The 14,444-nt window shown below is 43.4% G+C and overlaps 1 protein-coding gene across 4 annotated transcripts in view; it reads right to left on the reverse strand.

The window, feature by feature from the left end:
- The window catches only part of BACH2 (BACH transcriptional regulator 2), a 196,470-nt gene that overhangs the window by 44,051 nt on the left and 137,975 nt on the right, over nt 1–14,444 (reverse strand). For all 4 annotated transcript variants that reach the window (XM_076333234.1, XM_076333235.1, XM_076333236.1 and 1 more), the window contains one exon: nt 6,512–6,766. In XM_076333234.1, the coding sequence (XP_076189349.1) occupies nt 6,512–6,754 (243 nt within the window). In that variant the 5' untranslated portion in view covers nt 6,755–6,766. The remainder of the gene's footprint in view (nt 1–6,511; nt 6,767–14,444) is intronic.

Consider the following 14,444-nt stretch of genomic DNA (forward strand, 5'->3'; position numbering starts at 1 on the left):
AGGCATGAAAAAATCAGGCAGTGCCAGAAGCTTTTGCAGTGAGACATGGATGGAATTTTGTATCACATCTTGATGGTCTCATTTCTGTTTTATCGCTCACCTGCTAGAAACAAAATACATCGTTTGTACCTTGTACTGTGCTACACATGCAATGCACATAAAATAATGTGCATTTCTGTCTCACAGTTTCTCCTGAATTAGTATCATGTCACGTAAGACTTCAAAAAGTACTCGAATGCTTAGTTTTACTCTCACTACAGATCCGCAGCCTCCAGTCATCCTTCTGTGCGGTCAGTGTCAGCACTGTGAATCAACATGAAAAATACCACATTCCCTAGGAGGAATTTAGGAAACCGAAGACCCAACTTCCATCCATACAGACGCACTGAAGTGGCATTGCTGAGGTGAGGTTGAAGCGTAAATGAGTTTGAAGCCTGACTTTATTTGAAGCCTTGATACAAGATGTATCCATCATCCATGCCTGACAGATGGCAAGATACCTCTTGCCACTACAAAAAGCTCTGCAGATGAAGGGGCTGGTGGCTTTTGGGAAGGCTTTCAGGTCATTGCTGCCTCCTGAGCCAAAACAGAATTAATTCTGGCCAGTGCTGTGAGGAACATCAATGGCTGATTGATACAGTCATGTAAAAAGAAAACCACATTAATGCTTCCTGTTCTCCGAGGACAAACCTTAGCTACTCCTAATACATCTCTGGGGTGCCAAAGAAAAAGGGTCTTTCATTGTTCCCTACTGTGTAATAAAATCCCTCCAGCTGGGAAACAAACTTCCAAGCAGACATTTTCTTCTCGCCCTCTTGCTTCTCTTTCCCACATTTATCGCCTCTTCCACTCCACGCTCCTGTGCAGAGCACTCCCAGCTCAGTCCCTGCATTCCTTAAAGATATCCTATTCATAACATATACACAGTACACAGAAAGGAAGGAGACAAAGTAAGAGAATATCGTTCATTTCTAGAGAGATAAAAAGGAATAGTAATCGTCTTTAGCCAGCAGGGTTTCTAACAGTTGACCTCCTCCATCCTGCCTTTGATTTCTTCCTCATCGGAATCATCTTTCGTTGGCTAATTCCCAGCATTTTTCCCTCAGGCTGGTGGGTTGGCATGGATGGTTAGCAGCTGCCAGTATTTCTCCTCCCTGTCAGCTATGAGCCATACTAATGTTAGATGCCTGGCTCAGTCCCACCCAGGGTGCCGCATGCCTTCGCTTTCCAACATACTCAGCTTTTGCCAGCCTTGAATCCGAATCGAGGTCCCCTCCTGCCTTTCTCCTTGCAAAGATTAGCCGGGTGAGGGAGTTAACCCACGTCAACTGAAGAAGCAGATGACAGATTTCACAGGGCTAGACCTCGTGGGGAAACGGCAGGTTTCGCAGCAGCCGTCAGGGAGCAGTAAAGCAGTAAGAACACAGAGAAATTCAGCCCGTGGTGTGTGCTAACATCTACTTTGAACATCATTCTTTTAATAGCAAAGAAAAGAGCTGTGCGGATAAACAAACAAAAAAGTTCCCCAACCCCTCTTCCTAAAACAGATGCTGCTTCCCTTTGCCCCTTGGAAGATTTATAAGCCACAGACAACTCCGCTTAATCCTTTTGGAAGGCAACATTTCCAGCAGATAGTTCATTGCACTGAAAAGTCACCAGTAACCACTGTTTGAAACAGATTCAAGAAATTCGAGGGTTGCAGGTAAAACTAACCAACCTACTTGAGAAGCAAGTTGGTTTTATAACAGAAAGGATAGTATCAGACCAGTGCTAGAGAAAGCTTGGTCTACTACTTCAGAAGACCTGTGTTTAACTTCACCAGAGAGGAAGGCATTCGGTGCTCTCATGGCTGGAATGACCACGTGAAGGTTTTTTCAAATGTACACCCCAAAGTCAAAAAAACGCAAGCAAGGTCAGGAATCTCCTTTCTAAGCTGTAGGAATCTAATGCAAGTGAGGGGTTTTATTTGTTGTTGCTGTTTCTGTCTTTTCACCATTTAACCGCAACCTCAGCTTTCAGAAAACCAAGGGAATAAGGTGTTTGCACAGACGATGCTCCTCTGTCCAGCGCCCAGCCTTCAGCTTGCCCATATAGACTCGCTGTGCCCTTCTATTAGCAAAGCCAGGCAGGTAATAATAGCGAATAAAAAGCCTATTCGACGAAGCACTGGCTCCTTCTCAAGTAAAGTAGAGTACCACTACAGCATGAATGACTCAATCATCTACTCGAGAGCTATTACTTGCAGCGATGAAGCAATGTTAATTGGATAATGGCCTGCTGCCAGCTAATATTGGCATGACCTACAATACCCCTGGCTGACAGCCGTGTCTCTCTCTCTCTCACACCTTTTTTTGTAATCTGGATGGGAAGTGGAAACCATTAAAAAAGCCTCATAAGTGCCATTTAACTTCTTATCATGAATTAAAAGCTTAATTAAGTGCCTTGTTAAAGGAAGGAAGACCAGTTTTCGTGATTAAATAAAACAAAACAACAGTTAGGGGTATGGAGTGAATGAGTAACTTTACAGCTTAAAACTCAGCTCTTGGAAAATATTAATTTTGGGTTGCATTTAACAGCAGCTGCTAGAGGAAAACTGCACAATTGCTGAAAAATACCCTAGGTGAAAAGCAGGCGACGTTCTTGTTGTTTACCAAAAACTGCAAATGAAGAGAAAAGCATAGAAATTAAGAGCTAACGGGGTCCTTTTTATTAGCTGTAGGCAGCTGACACACTCCGTTCCTCTAACTCTGCTCTGGGGGCTGATACTTCACACACCACGGTCACATCTCAGACCTTGTTATTACGTGGCTGTTTTTCCATGCACTTATCTACACACTAAAATACATTGCTTTAACAAAAGGTGTAGTACGAGATCAAATTAACAAGGCTGGTACCAAAGGGTTTATGGAAACTCTTCAATCAGTGCAGAATTAGCTCTGTACTGACTTAGTTTAAGTTGATTAGGAAAAGGTTTGAACTGACGCACATTAAGTCACACCTGAACTGACCTGAAATGTCTAACACCAGGTTTTGCAGCAGTTTAAAACCCTGTAAGTTCAACTAGTCTCAATTCTGTGTGTGCACAATGTCTCCCTACTGAAATCACTGGCATGTCATAAAGACTGCTCTCACTTGTAATTGGATATAAACAAGAAATAATGTAAAAAACATCTGTTCACTGTTTAGCTAGACAACAGTTAACAATGTCTGGATGCCAGATTAACCAACAGACCCCAACATGCTATGAAGGAAAAAAAAAAGTCTGCAATTCAGACTTCAGAGGCAGATTTATTGCTTTGAATAATCAAAAATAAGTTCTTTTGTTTTGATGTTAAGCTCCCTCACACCAACATTACATGAGTGTAAAAGCTTTATATATAAAGCTTTATCCAGCTCCAACATCAAACCTTTGAGAAATAATAATAATAATGCCCTTTCTCCACAATTGCATACTTCAGCAGTTTTCAAATCTCACTAGAATTTAAAATGCAATGCTTGCATGGTTGACTTCAAAATATTTTTGTTAATTTAGGAGCAATCGTCACCTTTGGAAAAGTTTTGAACTGTGGAGACTATATTTAAAAACGATTTTCAATCTCTGTTTTTCTATAACAAGTATATGCCAACATAAATTGTCTCTAAGCCTGAAAAAAGTATTGGCTCAGGACATTAACTTTCAACTTTTGTTTGAAATTTTTCCACTAGAGGAAAAACCCCCTACATGACAGATTAAGTCAGTTTTCACAGATACCTTTAGAAATGGGCTGCCAGAGCTCTGCAGACCACGGACTAAAAACAATAGCCTTGGGAAGAGCCGTTAGCTTGTGAACTGAAAAAGACCCTGATAACTTCTTTTAATGCAGTATAACTGAGATGGTTTTTCCGCTACTCTATCAGCTCTTAAAAACCAGGAGTGTTTCAGTTCCTTTTGTGGGGAGCTCCGACACTGTTCTTTGTTGGAGGCACTTCCCATATCTACGCACGGGCACCTACCAAAGCGCCCAGCACTCTGAAGCACAGCAACTCCAGAAGCAGAGATGTGCACCTTAACCAAGGAATAACTGAGAAATATCGAAGTGCACCAGGCAGCTCTCTTTACCCCAAGTGACTAGCACTGGTGAGGAAATTATTTAACTGGCCACCTCACATATAGCTATTCAAATAAAGTAGCCACCGAGCAAATTAGATTCAGTGCAGTTAACAGCAATTAATTTGCGTGTGGAAAATATCTGTACAAGTAAGCACTGGCAACTGTAGGTATCTTTTTTAATAAGCTAAGAGAGTTCTTTTCCAGGATAAGAAAGTTAAAGCCCTGGCGCTCTGCAACTAATAGAAGCACGTGGCAAAATAACAGTGGTGGTCTTAGGTGAAGCATGACAATTTCAGAGTACTGGGAAAAACCTTAAGAACTAGATTCACTGCTTCTGCAAATCCATGGACTTCACTGGAGCTGCAACAGCAGCCAGTGTAACCCTAAGTCACTAAAGCTTTTTGATCTTTCATTGAGATACATTATAAAATGTAAAACTCCAATACTTCATTTATCCAAAGGAGATTCACTTAAATAGAAATCATTTATGGTTGGACTGGAGGAATTTTTTTTACGTAGTATCTCATATAGAACACACAGAAAGACAAACCTTTGTGTTTTAAATCTTTAGTGTCATATGAACATAGGACTGGGTCACCAAGTGCAGACACACGATCCCTCCACCACCCTGCTCCTCCCACTGGCCTGCGGCTCAGCACCTCACCGCTGCTGTGATTAGAAATCTTCTAATTTCCGATCTACTTTTACTAAAAGCCAGTTGAAACCAATCAATGCTTGTGTCAACACTGTCTTTTAGTATTAAAGAGAAACTCCTCCTCTCAGCCGTTTCATCTCCTCTGCCTACGTAGAGCTGTAGCAAGTCGCAGTTGTCACGCCAGCAGTATGGACCTGCCATGGTCTTGTCTTCTCCTCCTTTAGGCCAGGCTCCTTCTTCTGAACATCTCAGTCACTCTTGTATATGCTTATTTGAATTTAAATTATTTTTCTGTATCTAGCAGGACCTGAATCATACATGGAGGTCTCACCAAGGCTTTGTAGAAGAGTGCTGATACTCTCCTGCCTCTTCGTACCTGTGCACCCCTGGGCATGTTTTGTCACCTCTCTGCTCCTGCCCTTGCTTTGCAATGCGAAAGCTATGCGACACTGACTGAGACTCAATTCTTCCACTGGAAATTATTAGTGGACACTGCAGAATCATAGTGCGCATCCTAGCACGACCTCTGTGTTATCTCTAAACTCCTATGCAAAATGTCTGGGTTGAAATTTCTTCATGAGTAATATTCAGTGTCAAGACTCATGAAGTCACACCCGGTGACCTACTTCTTCTAATGCTCTCCAACTTGTGCTGTGACAACATCACGACGACGCTGAAGTCTCTGGAGAGCTAAACCAGAGGGGGAAAAATGGTGTGTGACACTTCAGGACCTGTCATCATTTAAAAACACACCATGCTTCTTCATGGGCGTTAAGCAAATGATGGTGAAAACCCCTCTGTTTGCCAGAGTACCTTCCCACTGAGCGACTGCCTTCCTGTGCCCTGGGTACATCGCCACCCTTCTCGTGCCGCCCGTCCCAGCCGGAGATGCCGGGCAGGCAGTGCCGAGGTGGCGGGTGACAGCAGCCCTGGCCAGCAGGCACACGTCTCCCCTCTGTGGGCAGCAAAGCCACTGGCGTGCCCTACGGTAGCTGTGCTGTCACGGCCATATGGCTGTGAGGAAATTACAGTGGGGGTGGAAGCCAGCCAGTAAGATTTTGTGGTAAAATAAAGTAAACTTTCCAGTGAGGTATGTATTTTCTATGTCCCTTGGCTTCCTGCTGTAGGAGCCATGCCGCAGGAGAAAAACCAAAAGGCAGACCATCTTCGTGGTTCCTCGGTGGAAAACACACAGGCTGAAGCAGTTAAATCCCAAACTCGACGTGAGGGGAGACATGAGGAAGCAAGGCTGAATGAGGTGCAGAAAAGAGGAAAGAGAAGGACGAGGACATGAGCTGCCAGAGAGGGGTGGACAGCAATGAGACTCACAACAACATGACAGCTCAAATTATTTTTCAACAACTTGCCATCTAGCAGCCAAGTCACCCTGTTCAAATTTCCTGTCTGGAAGAGCAGAAGAATATCAAGGTCCTGATAATGCCCTGAACAAGGCTACGGTAATTAAGTGTTTGGGTATGACTCCCATGGCAGTGGCGAGAAAGGTGAGCTGAAGCATCTTAAAGCTTTGCTGCCACAACCATTAGGAGTTTCTGCTGGTGAGGAAGGGTGGCGTGAACATGTCCATCCTTCAGCGATTCAAAACCCACCCAAACACAAAAACCACATCCAGAGCCGTACTGGGGTAGGCTCTGACAACACTCGTGACGCACTCCCCTTGGCCTCCTTAGTGGACCGTGGAGGTCTTCCTCACCGTGTGGGATGGAGGGGGCTCGTGTTTATGGCAGGGGCATGGTGACATACTATACCTCTTCCGGCAGGCTGACCACCAGGTCATTTTCCGTCTGCCCTACCAAGGCCTGCAAGAAGTACTCGCTGCAGGCAGCCAGCACAGCCCGGTGGGCGCGGAACTCCTTCCCCTCCACGATCAGCGTCACGTCACAGAGAATGTCCTGCTTCCGCTGGTCATTTAAGCAGAGGAGAATATTGGTACAGTGCACCGTTGACTCATACACATACATGGGGGAGTCAGTCTTCTCATCCACAGACATGCCGTTCACACCCTGCAGGGAAGAAGGGAGGAAGAAAACACAAACAAGGTGGTGAGGAGCAATGCAGCTGCCAGGTGAATGCGGCGCAGCCGAATGCTGCCCTGTTTCTGGATACCCCGGGACCACAGCCAAGCAGCCCATTTATTCCTAAATCTGAGCAAGTTGCTCGGGAAAGGTATGGGGAAGGGCGTTCGTTGCCACGGGCTTTCACTCCACCACGCTTCCATTACCTAACCCCTCTTTGTCTTCCCCCCTCAAAACCAAAGTAGAGTTTAGATGGACTGCAAAGTGCTTTCTTTCAACCATCTACTACGCATCTACGAGTTTTGATTTAGTAGAGGCAATAACATGGGGACATGGGAAATTTTAGAAGATTTTAGCAAAAAAAGCAAGAGTGACTGTCGGGTCTTCTAATAGTGAAAAAAGGGCTTTCTGCTTGCTTCTGTTATTTTCAGATTAAGGGAAAAAACCTTCAAAACCCCAGCCTATTCTCCAGTGGACAGGCAGTGCTGCGTGTTTACAGTGATGACCTCTGCCCAAGTGAAATGCAAGGTGGAACTGTACCCGACGAAGACAAGCCACTAACTACAGCGACCTCATCTCTCAATTAGAATTAGAGCTATCTTAAGCCTAAAGGGGGGGAGAAAGATGTTTAGTGGCTTAGAAGAAATCCATTTCCAGGTATGGCTAAAGCAACACACTTTCACCGGCAGTTTAATGTAATTTACAGAAAAGAGCAATTTCTGCATTCCAGACCCACAGACCCAAGAAAATCCCCCAGCACGTGTAGAGGTCCAGCCCTGGGGGGCAGGGCAGCACGTGGGTGTCGGGACCACTCCTGCCTGCAGATGTCTCCCCCTCCTGACAGCAAAGCAGAGGTTGGAAGGATGTAAGACACCTGTTACAACTGTCTGAGCTAGGAAGTTCCCTGCCTGCTGTTCTGCAATTTCTGCAACCAGCATCGCCTTTGAACATGGGAATCAGACGTGCGGTGGTGGTGGTGGGTCGGCTTCCCCCAACACCCAACACTGCATGACCCCCCCTTTGCACTTGGACACATTGAAGTAATTCTTCTCTTACCCAAAACTTTCTGCCCAGCACCAGACTGAATTCTCTTTGCATTATTTTCCCATTTCAATTTCTCTGAGTAGAAAACTGTAAAAGCCTGTGCTGTGTCTGAACACACTATGTACCCCAAAACAAACCGAACATACTTGTTTTAAGGCTTACATGGGAAAAAGGATTATTTGCACGTATTCTATCTGCTGCCGAAAGGAAAGTCGTACAAACACACAAACTTCAAGTATTTTAAGGAATTATTTTTCCAAACAACAACCGCCTTCTGAGAGATAAGATTCAGAGACATATAGGGCTAAGGGCGACAGACAGAGGTATTTTAGTATAATACTGCTGCACTGCAAATATCTGACCACTGCAGAAAGTGGAAGCAAAATTCCTCCTCTGCTACTTTTTAACATGGTTCTTTGCAGCATTTTCCTTTGCTAGTACAATATACGGGTACACATGCAGACACAACATGACTTCAAACTATTTCTCTTGCCATGTGTTCAAACCAGGGTACCATTTTCCTACAGTGTCATTTGAAAGATACTAATAATCTAGACAAAAATGGACATAAGAGGATCTGCTTGTTACTTGCACAAGTATCTACTAGACTTCTCAAAAAGAACTCAATCTGCCCACCCTTATAGGAGTACTTTTAAGCTAGTGGCTGTGATGACTCTTTCTACAAAATAAGTGTTTTTGCCAACGTTACAAAACTATAGTATTACTGGAATTCTTAATGGGATGCTTGCAGCTTCCCTTTTACCGGTATTTTCAGTATTTACTGCTGACTCACACTACGCTTCAGAGTACCCATCTGAAATGCCTACATGAACAGAAAAAAACCAACCAACCAACCCAGAATCCATTAGCCCTTCACCGACTTCGTATCTAGAGAGAAGATACAAACCTGCTTATCAATCTGCACACAGGTAAGGGAGGGAGACACTGTGGGTTTTTTTATGCTACCAGTTGGATTTCTTAATCAGGAGAAAATTCATTCTTCTTTTTTTCCCCCTCATAAATTGAGACTAATGAGAAGAATTGACAGCAATCATTTTATTAGCACTACAGTAAGGTAAAAGAGAAAATGATACTTAGCTCATCCCACTCATAGCTTTCTGTGTAACTGAACTCTGATGCTAACGATAGTGTTATATAGATGTTCTAAGTGGTCACTCTTGCGTGCTATGAAATGGAAGAGTTTACAAGAACAATCTAGTGGGAAAACCTGAGAGTTGCAAATGACAATGCAAAGGGGAAAGCGTTCATTTTTTTTTTTCTTTTTTTCCAGGCATGTCTTATGCCTGTAATGTCTCAGATGATGAAAAAATGTACAAGAAACCTGAAACCTGGCAGGTAATGAACAGAACATCAATTATATTTTCAGTGCCTTTTTTAAAAAAACAAAAAATACTGTTTGCCTGAAATTGAAATCCTTTTTTACAGTAAAAGTGCAATTTGTGTGAATCAAACCCTGAATTACTTGGTTACTAATTAGTAATTTCCCACTTTTTAACTACAGCTCTCATCAAGTGTATTTTTTAAAAAAATTCATTGCATGCCCTGTGAAGTGCTGAAAATACCACGGTGTATTTCCCCACTGGCGAGCAAGCCTGCCTTCTATGCTAGGAAACCTGACCAATGCGGTACTGAGATGCTGGGGCTGTAAATCGCACCTTTCGCTCCAGCGGATCCCTAGCTATGCTCCTGGGAATGACCTCCACCCAGCTGCTTATATCACCATGCTTTCCCAAGGCTCCAGCAGTCTTTAGCTACCGTTGTGACTCCAGGGGCTTCCCGAAAGCGGATCCACGCTGTGCCCCTTCCCGCAGCTGCTGAGAGCCCACATGGATGCCCTGGTCTGCGGCTGCAATCTCAGCCCGACACAGACTTCCCGTGGCCGTGCCCCTGGCCACTCCAGGAAGCACCCCGAGCCCTGCATTGCGCACAGGGAAGCTGGGGCTGGGCTATGGCTCAGGACCACCTATTTATCAGCTTTTAATGTTTCAATGCAAGTGATTTACGGTTTTCCCCTTTCCACAATCTGCCATCGACTGAATGACCTCCAGGCATGAGGTGTTTCCTCTCCAAGAGGGCCTTATCCTGCAGGACAGGAGCAAGATGGTGAAACCCTGCACTGGGAAGTATATTGTTCATTTTCACGGGGAAAGGGTTTAGAGTGCAAAGAGAAAAGGTCACCATAAGGCTTTGGCATGTAGTAGCAAGAAAATCAGCAGAATTCAACATTTTTTTTTTTCCTCTCCTCGGAAGAAAAAAGCAGGGATTGGGTATTAACTCTGAACTCTGAGGCAAGCTGGGTTGGAAGTCTTTTATACAGTGTTAATTCAAACCGCGTATTTTTTTGCTGAATTGAGTATTATGCTGAGTTTGCAGAACCTTCTTCATGGAAATCATTGTTACACACTTGGTGTTTCTTCAAACCGAAGAGAGAATGTCTTAGCAAGCCTTTCTCCAGCTCAAAAGAACATGCTGTGCATTTGTTTGCATATAGGTCACCATACTGCCAGAAAAAGCCTCTTTGAAACAAAAGTTTCCAGAAACTGGCACGAACTATTGTGGGCAAGGAAAGCACCACTGAAACCTCGCCAGAAAAAGTTGCTGGTAAAGTCCAGCAACTGCAGTGAAGCGAACTGGAACGTTGCTTACACGGTCCTTCCACAGCGACAGGTGGGAGATCCCACCGAGCCCTTCTGCATGGGCAGCATGGAGCAAAACCTCAAGACAAAAAAAATTGCTCATGGAACATCCAAATCACTTCGGTTTGCAGCATGTCGTCTCTACCAGCTGGCACTCGCCCAAAACTCTCCAGGAACTCATGAACACACTGCCTGAGCTGCTACCAAAAATACATTACCTATCACAAAAAAACAGCTCCTTCCTCACAAGACTAGAGGGCAGGCAATGTGGTGTCTGTTTTTAAAGGGAAACATTAGGGGAGAGAAAATCTTATCAAGACAGACCAGAAAGTCCTGCATCAGAACTGGGTTAATTACGTGAAAAGGTAAATCTCGATTGTGGCAGAGCTACAGAGCACTTAACCAGGCAAATTATCATCGTGACAAAGCAGCATGGCTTCTGCAAGGGGAAGTCATGTCTCTGATGGGCTCTATTAGAATTCCTGAAGTGTGTCAAATTAGCAGTGAGGAACACTGGTACGTGTAATTAGTGTTGACTTTCAGAAATCCTTTGACAAAACCTTTACAAAAGGCTGCTAAAGAAGCTCAGTTGTCATAAGGTGAGAAGTTGCATCAGACTGGAAATCACTTAGGCTAAACTGTATGCAACGGAGAAGGGATGCAGGGGCAATTTTTAGCAGGTTAACAGTGAAATTCCTCCAGAAATGAAACCGCAGCAGTACCAGTGGCTCACATCTGCCTGTGGCCACACCATGCAACATGCCTGAGCTCAGCTGATCTCTGAAGCTAAAGCAGGGTTGGGCACACTTCGTACTTGGATGGGAGACTGCCTGGGCATACCGGGGTCCTAACAGCAGCCTGCCACTACCTACAGTGAGGTCATCGAGCAGATGGAGCCAGACAATGGGAGCAATTTGAAACAACAGAGATTTAGACTGGACGTCAGGAAAAACTGAGGACCAGGTTGCCCAGAGAGGTTGTGTCATCTCCATCCTTGGTGGTTTTCAAGACCAGACTGGATATAGTGCTGAGCAACCTGCTCTGATCTCAGAGCTGACCTGCTTTGAGCAGGAGGTTGTGCTAGGAACCTTCTGAGGTCCTTTCCAACATGAATTATCTGATGATCCTATATTGATTAGTGACCACAGACCATGACAGGGAGACTGAAATTGATAAAATTAGTTCAAATGTCAAAGGTAATAGGGATTGCTGGGAATTTCAAAAAGACTTAATATAAAAAAGCATTAGACACTAACAAGGTGACACACTAAACCCAGGGCACTTTATTATACACAAGTGGCAATTAGAGGGAAAAAAAAAAAAGAACGTTTGAGGTTGGAGAGGAACTCTAGATACTGTCTAGTCCAGCCTCCCTGCTCAAAGCAGGGTGACCTAGAGCAGGCTGCTCAGGACCATGTGCGGTTGCGTTTTGAATCTCTTCAAAGATGGAGACCCCACACCATCTCTGGAAAACCTGTTGCAGTGTTTGACTGCTGTCACAGTAAAACAGGCACTCATTGACCTGGCATCTCAATTCCAGTTTGGAGTCTCTCACGAAAAAGACAGACTGGAGACAGACAGATTGTCATCACTTAGAGATAGATTTTAGAGAGAGATAAATATTTTAATAAGGAGATATATTTTCTAGTTACTTCTGGTGTAGTACACTGTTATGCAGTGTTTGCATCTGATTACTGATGTTGAAACAGGGAGAAAAGAAATCCTCAGGACAACAACAAAAAAGATTATTGACAAGGAAAGAGAAAAAACCCTCCTTAACATGTATGATCAATTTGATAAACACTATACAAATAATACAAAATAAAAAGGTCAAAGCAGCACGGCTATTTATTGTTTCTAATGTTGCAAATAGGAGAGGACACCCAAGTAAAAGAAGCAAGGCAAATGCAGAATTTGTAGAAAGAAGAGCTGTGATTCCTGACCATAGAAACAAACTGAAATTGTACCCTGTACTCATAGAAAGATGCTCGTTTTGTCTTTCCTGAGAGATTTCACAGTCACTGCAATAAACCATATGTACAACTGACCACTGCTGCATGTTACTGGGCAAAGAACTCACTGGATTTGTAAAAGGATTAGTCACTCCTAACAAAAATATCCAAGGCCACATTACTCAGGGTACAAGTTTACATGGGATGAATATTCACGTTGGCCAGCACACTGGCCAACAACAAACTGCCTGGGCAGAGGAACGCACGTGTATTATCTGTCTTTCCTGACCTACTCACCACTGTCTCAGAAACAAATTATTTGATAGATGTCAACACAGATGAAAACCCAAATCTATCACTTTGAGAGAGCAATGGGCACACTGCCCTGCGCTCCCCTCTCTCGAATGGGCACTGAAGTTGCATGGGACCAAGCTGTTGAGGGCCAGCAGTAGAAAACATCCGTCCAAAGACTACATGCGGTGGGTGCCCCCACTGGCTCCGGTGGAATGGTGGGTTTAGGACATGAGAAGCCATCAGATGTTAAGCTCAACAGATAAAAGGTGCACAGACTGCAGTGGAAGCCGCTTTGTAGCCTCTCCACGGCAAAACACCAGCAAGGAAGGGTATGGGGCAGAAAAGGGGCCTAAAGGCATCGCCTCATCCCATGAAACAAAAGCTTGCTTGTATCCCAGAAGGTGTAAGCAGGACACCAGATCTACAACAGTGCACAGAGGACTCCCAACAACTTCACGGTAAAGGCCTGAAAAGGTTTATCGGTATCTCCTCATTATGCCTGTAACGCTGCATTTTAGTACGGAAGCCAACAGATAACGCTGTGTGATTTTTCATTTAGGAGTTGCAGTACCTGACCCAGTGTAAAATGAACTGCAGGTTTTGCTTGGAAGCATAAGCTGGAGCTCGCATTATATCCTGCTATACAAGGTGACTCCCGGCTTTCTCCTGATGGTGTTAAGAGAGGATCAATACTGAACTGTGGTTATTTTTAGTTCCAGTTCACATTCTTCCAATCAGCTCCACTAACAGTTAAAAAAAGACACTTAGGAATACCTTGAAATGGTCAGCTTGAATGCATCTAAGGCTCTTTGGTCAGAGGTAGCTGGAGAGTCTGCACCGCAGATTTGCATGTAAACTTCTGACAGTATTTCTGTTTAATAGGATGCAGAGAGTGTGAAAAAATACTCTTTTGTTCTGAGGTTTTCTATTAATTTTTTTCTCCCTCACAATTTAGCAAAAGGTACTAGGAAAAAAATGGTGAGAATGATGATAAAATAATGAAAAAGTTGAGAGGAACTTGTACTTCTGACAAATGGCAGCAAAAGCACATCAGACTTGACAGTTTTTAGGGATAAACATGCACTGTTTTTAAGTGGCAAGTGGGAGGAAAATAATTTTCCAGGCTTCCTTCCCCATCTCCTAATATTTTTTCTATGAAAAGACTTGTTCTGTGTAATCAACACTTTGGTTTTGAAGAAATTTATCAATAACTGACACTTCAGAGCTCCTAAAATGACCATCCTTTATAATTGGTTATTACGATCTCTCAATTACAGCTATAACAGCAAAGGATATGATTATATTGTCACTGCTTTCCTTTAAAAAGAAACTATTGAAAGGCCTAATGATTAATTCACCATTTTTGAGAGCTCACTGTAACGACATAAGACTATATACAAAGGTCTCTTCAGTGAGCCCATTATTCAATTAATAAATGCTGAATACCGAGCAGTCATAGTCATATGAAACTCCCAAGAATTGTGTGAATTTTTAACCAATTAATTATCAATTACAACATCATAAAACACCAGCACAAAAATAGAAATAATGAAATTTAATTATACATTATTCTTCTTAGTTGCTGCAAATACTACACAAGACTGATTTTGATTAATAATTCATACAGCAATAAAGTATCAGGAAAGATAATTATACTCTGCCACAATTCTCACACTGATTTCTGTAATTACAGATTACAACAGTGTTAGCAATTTAAAA

This window comes from Aptenodytes patagonicus, chromosome 3 (genome assembly GCF_965638725.1).
Source record: "Aptenodytes patagonicus chromosome 3, bAptPat1.pri.cur, whole genome shotgun sequence".
Classification (NCBI taxonomy): Eukaryota; Metazoa; Chordata; class Aves; order Sphenisciformes; family Spheniscidae; genus Aptenodytes; species Aptenodytes patagonicus.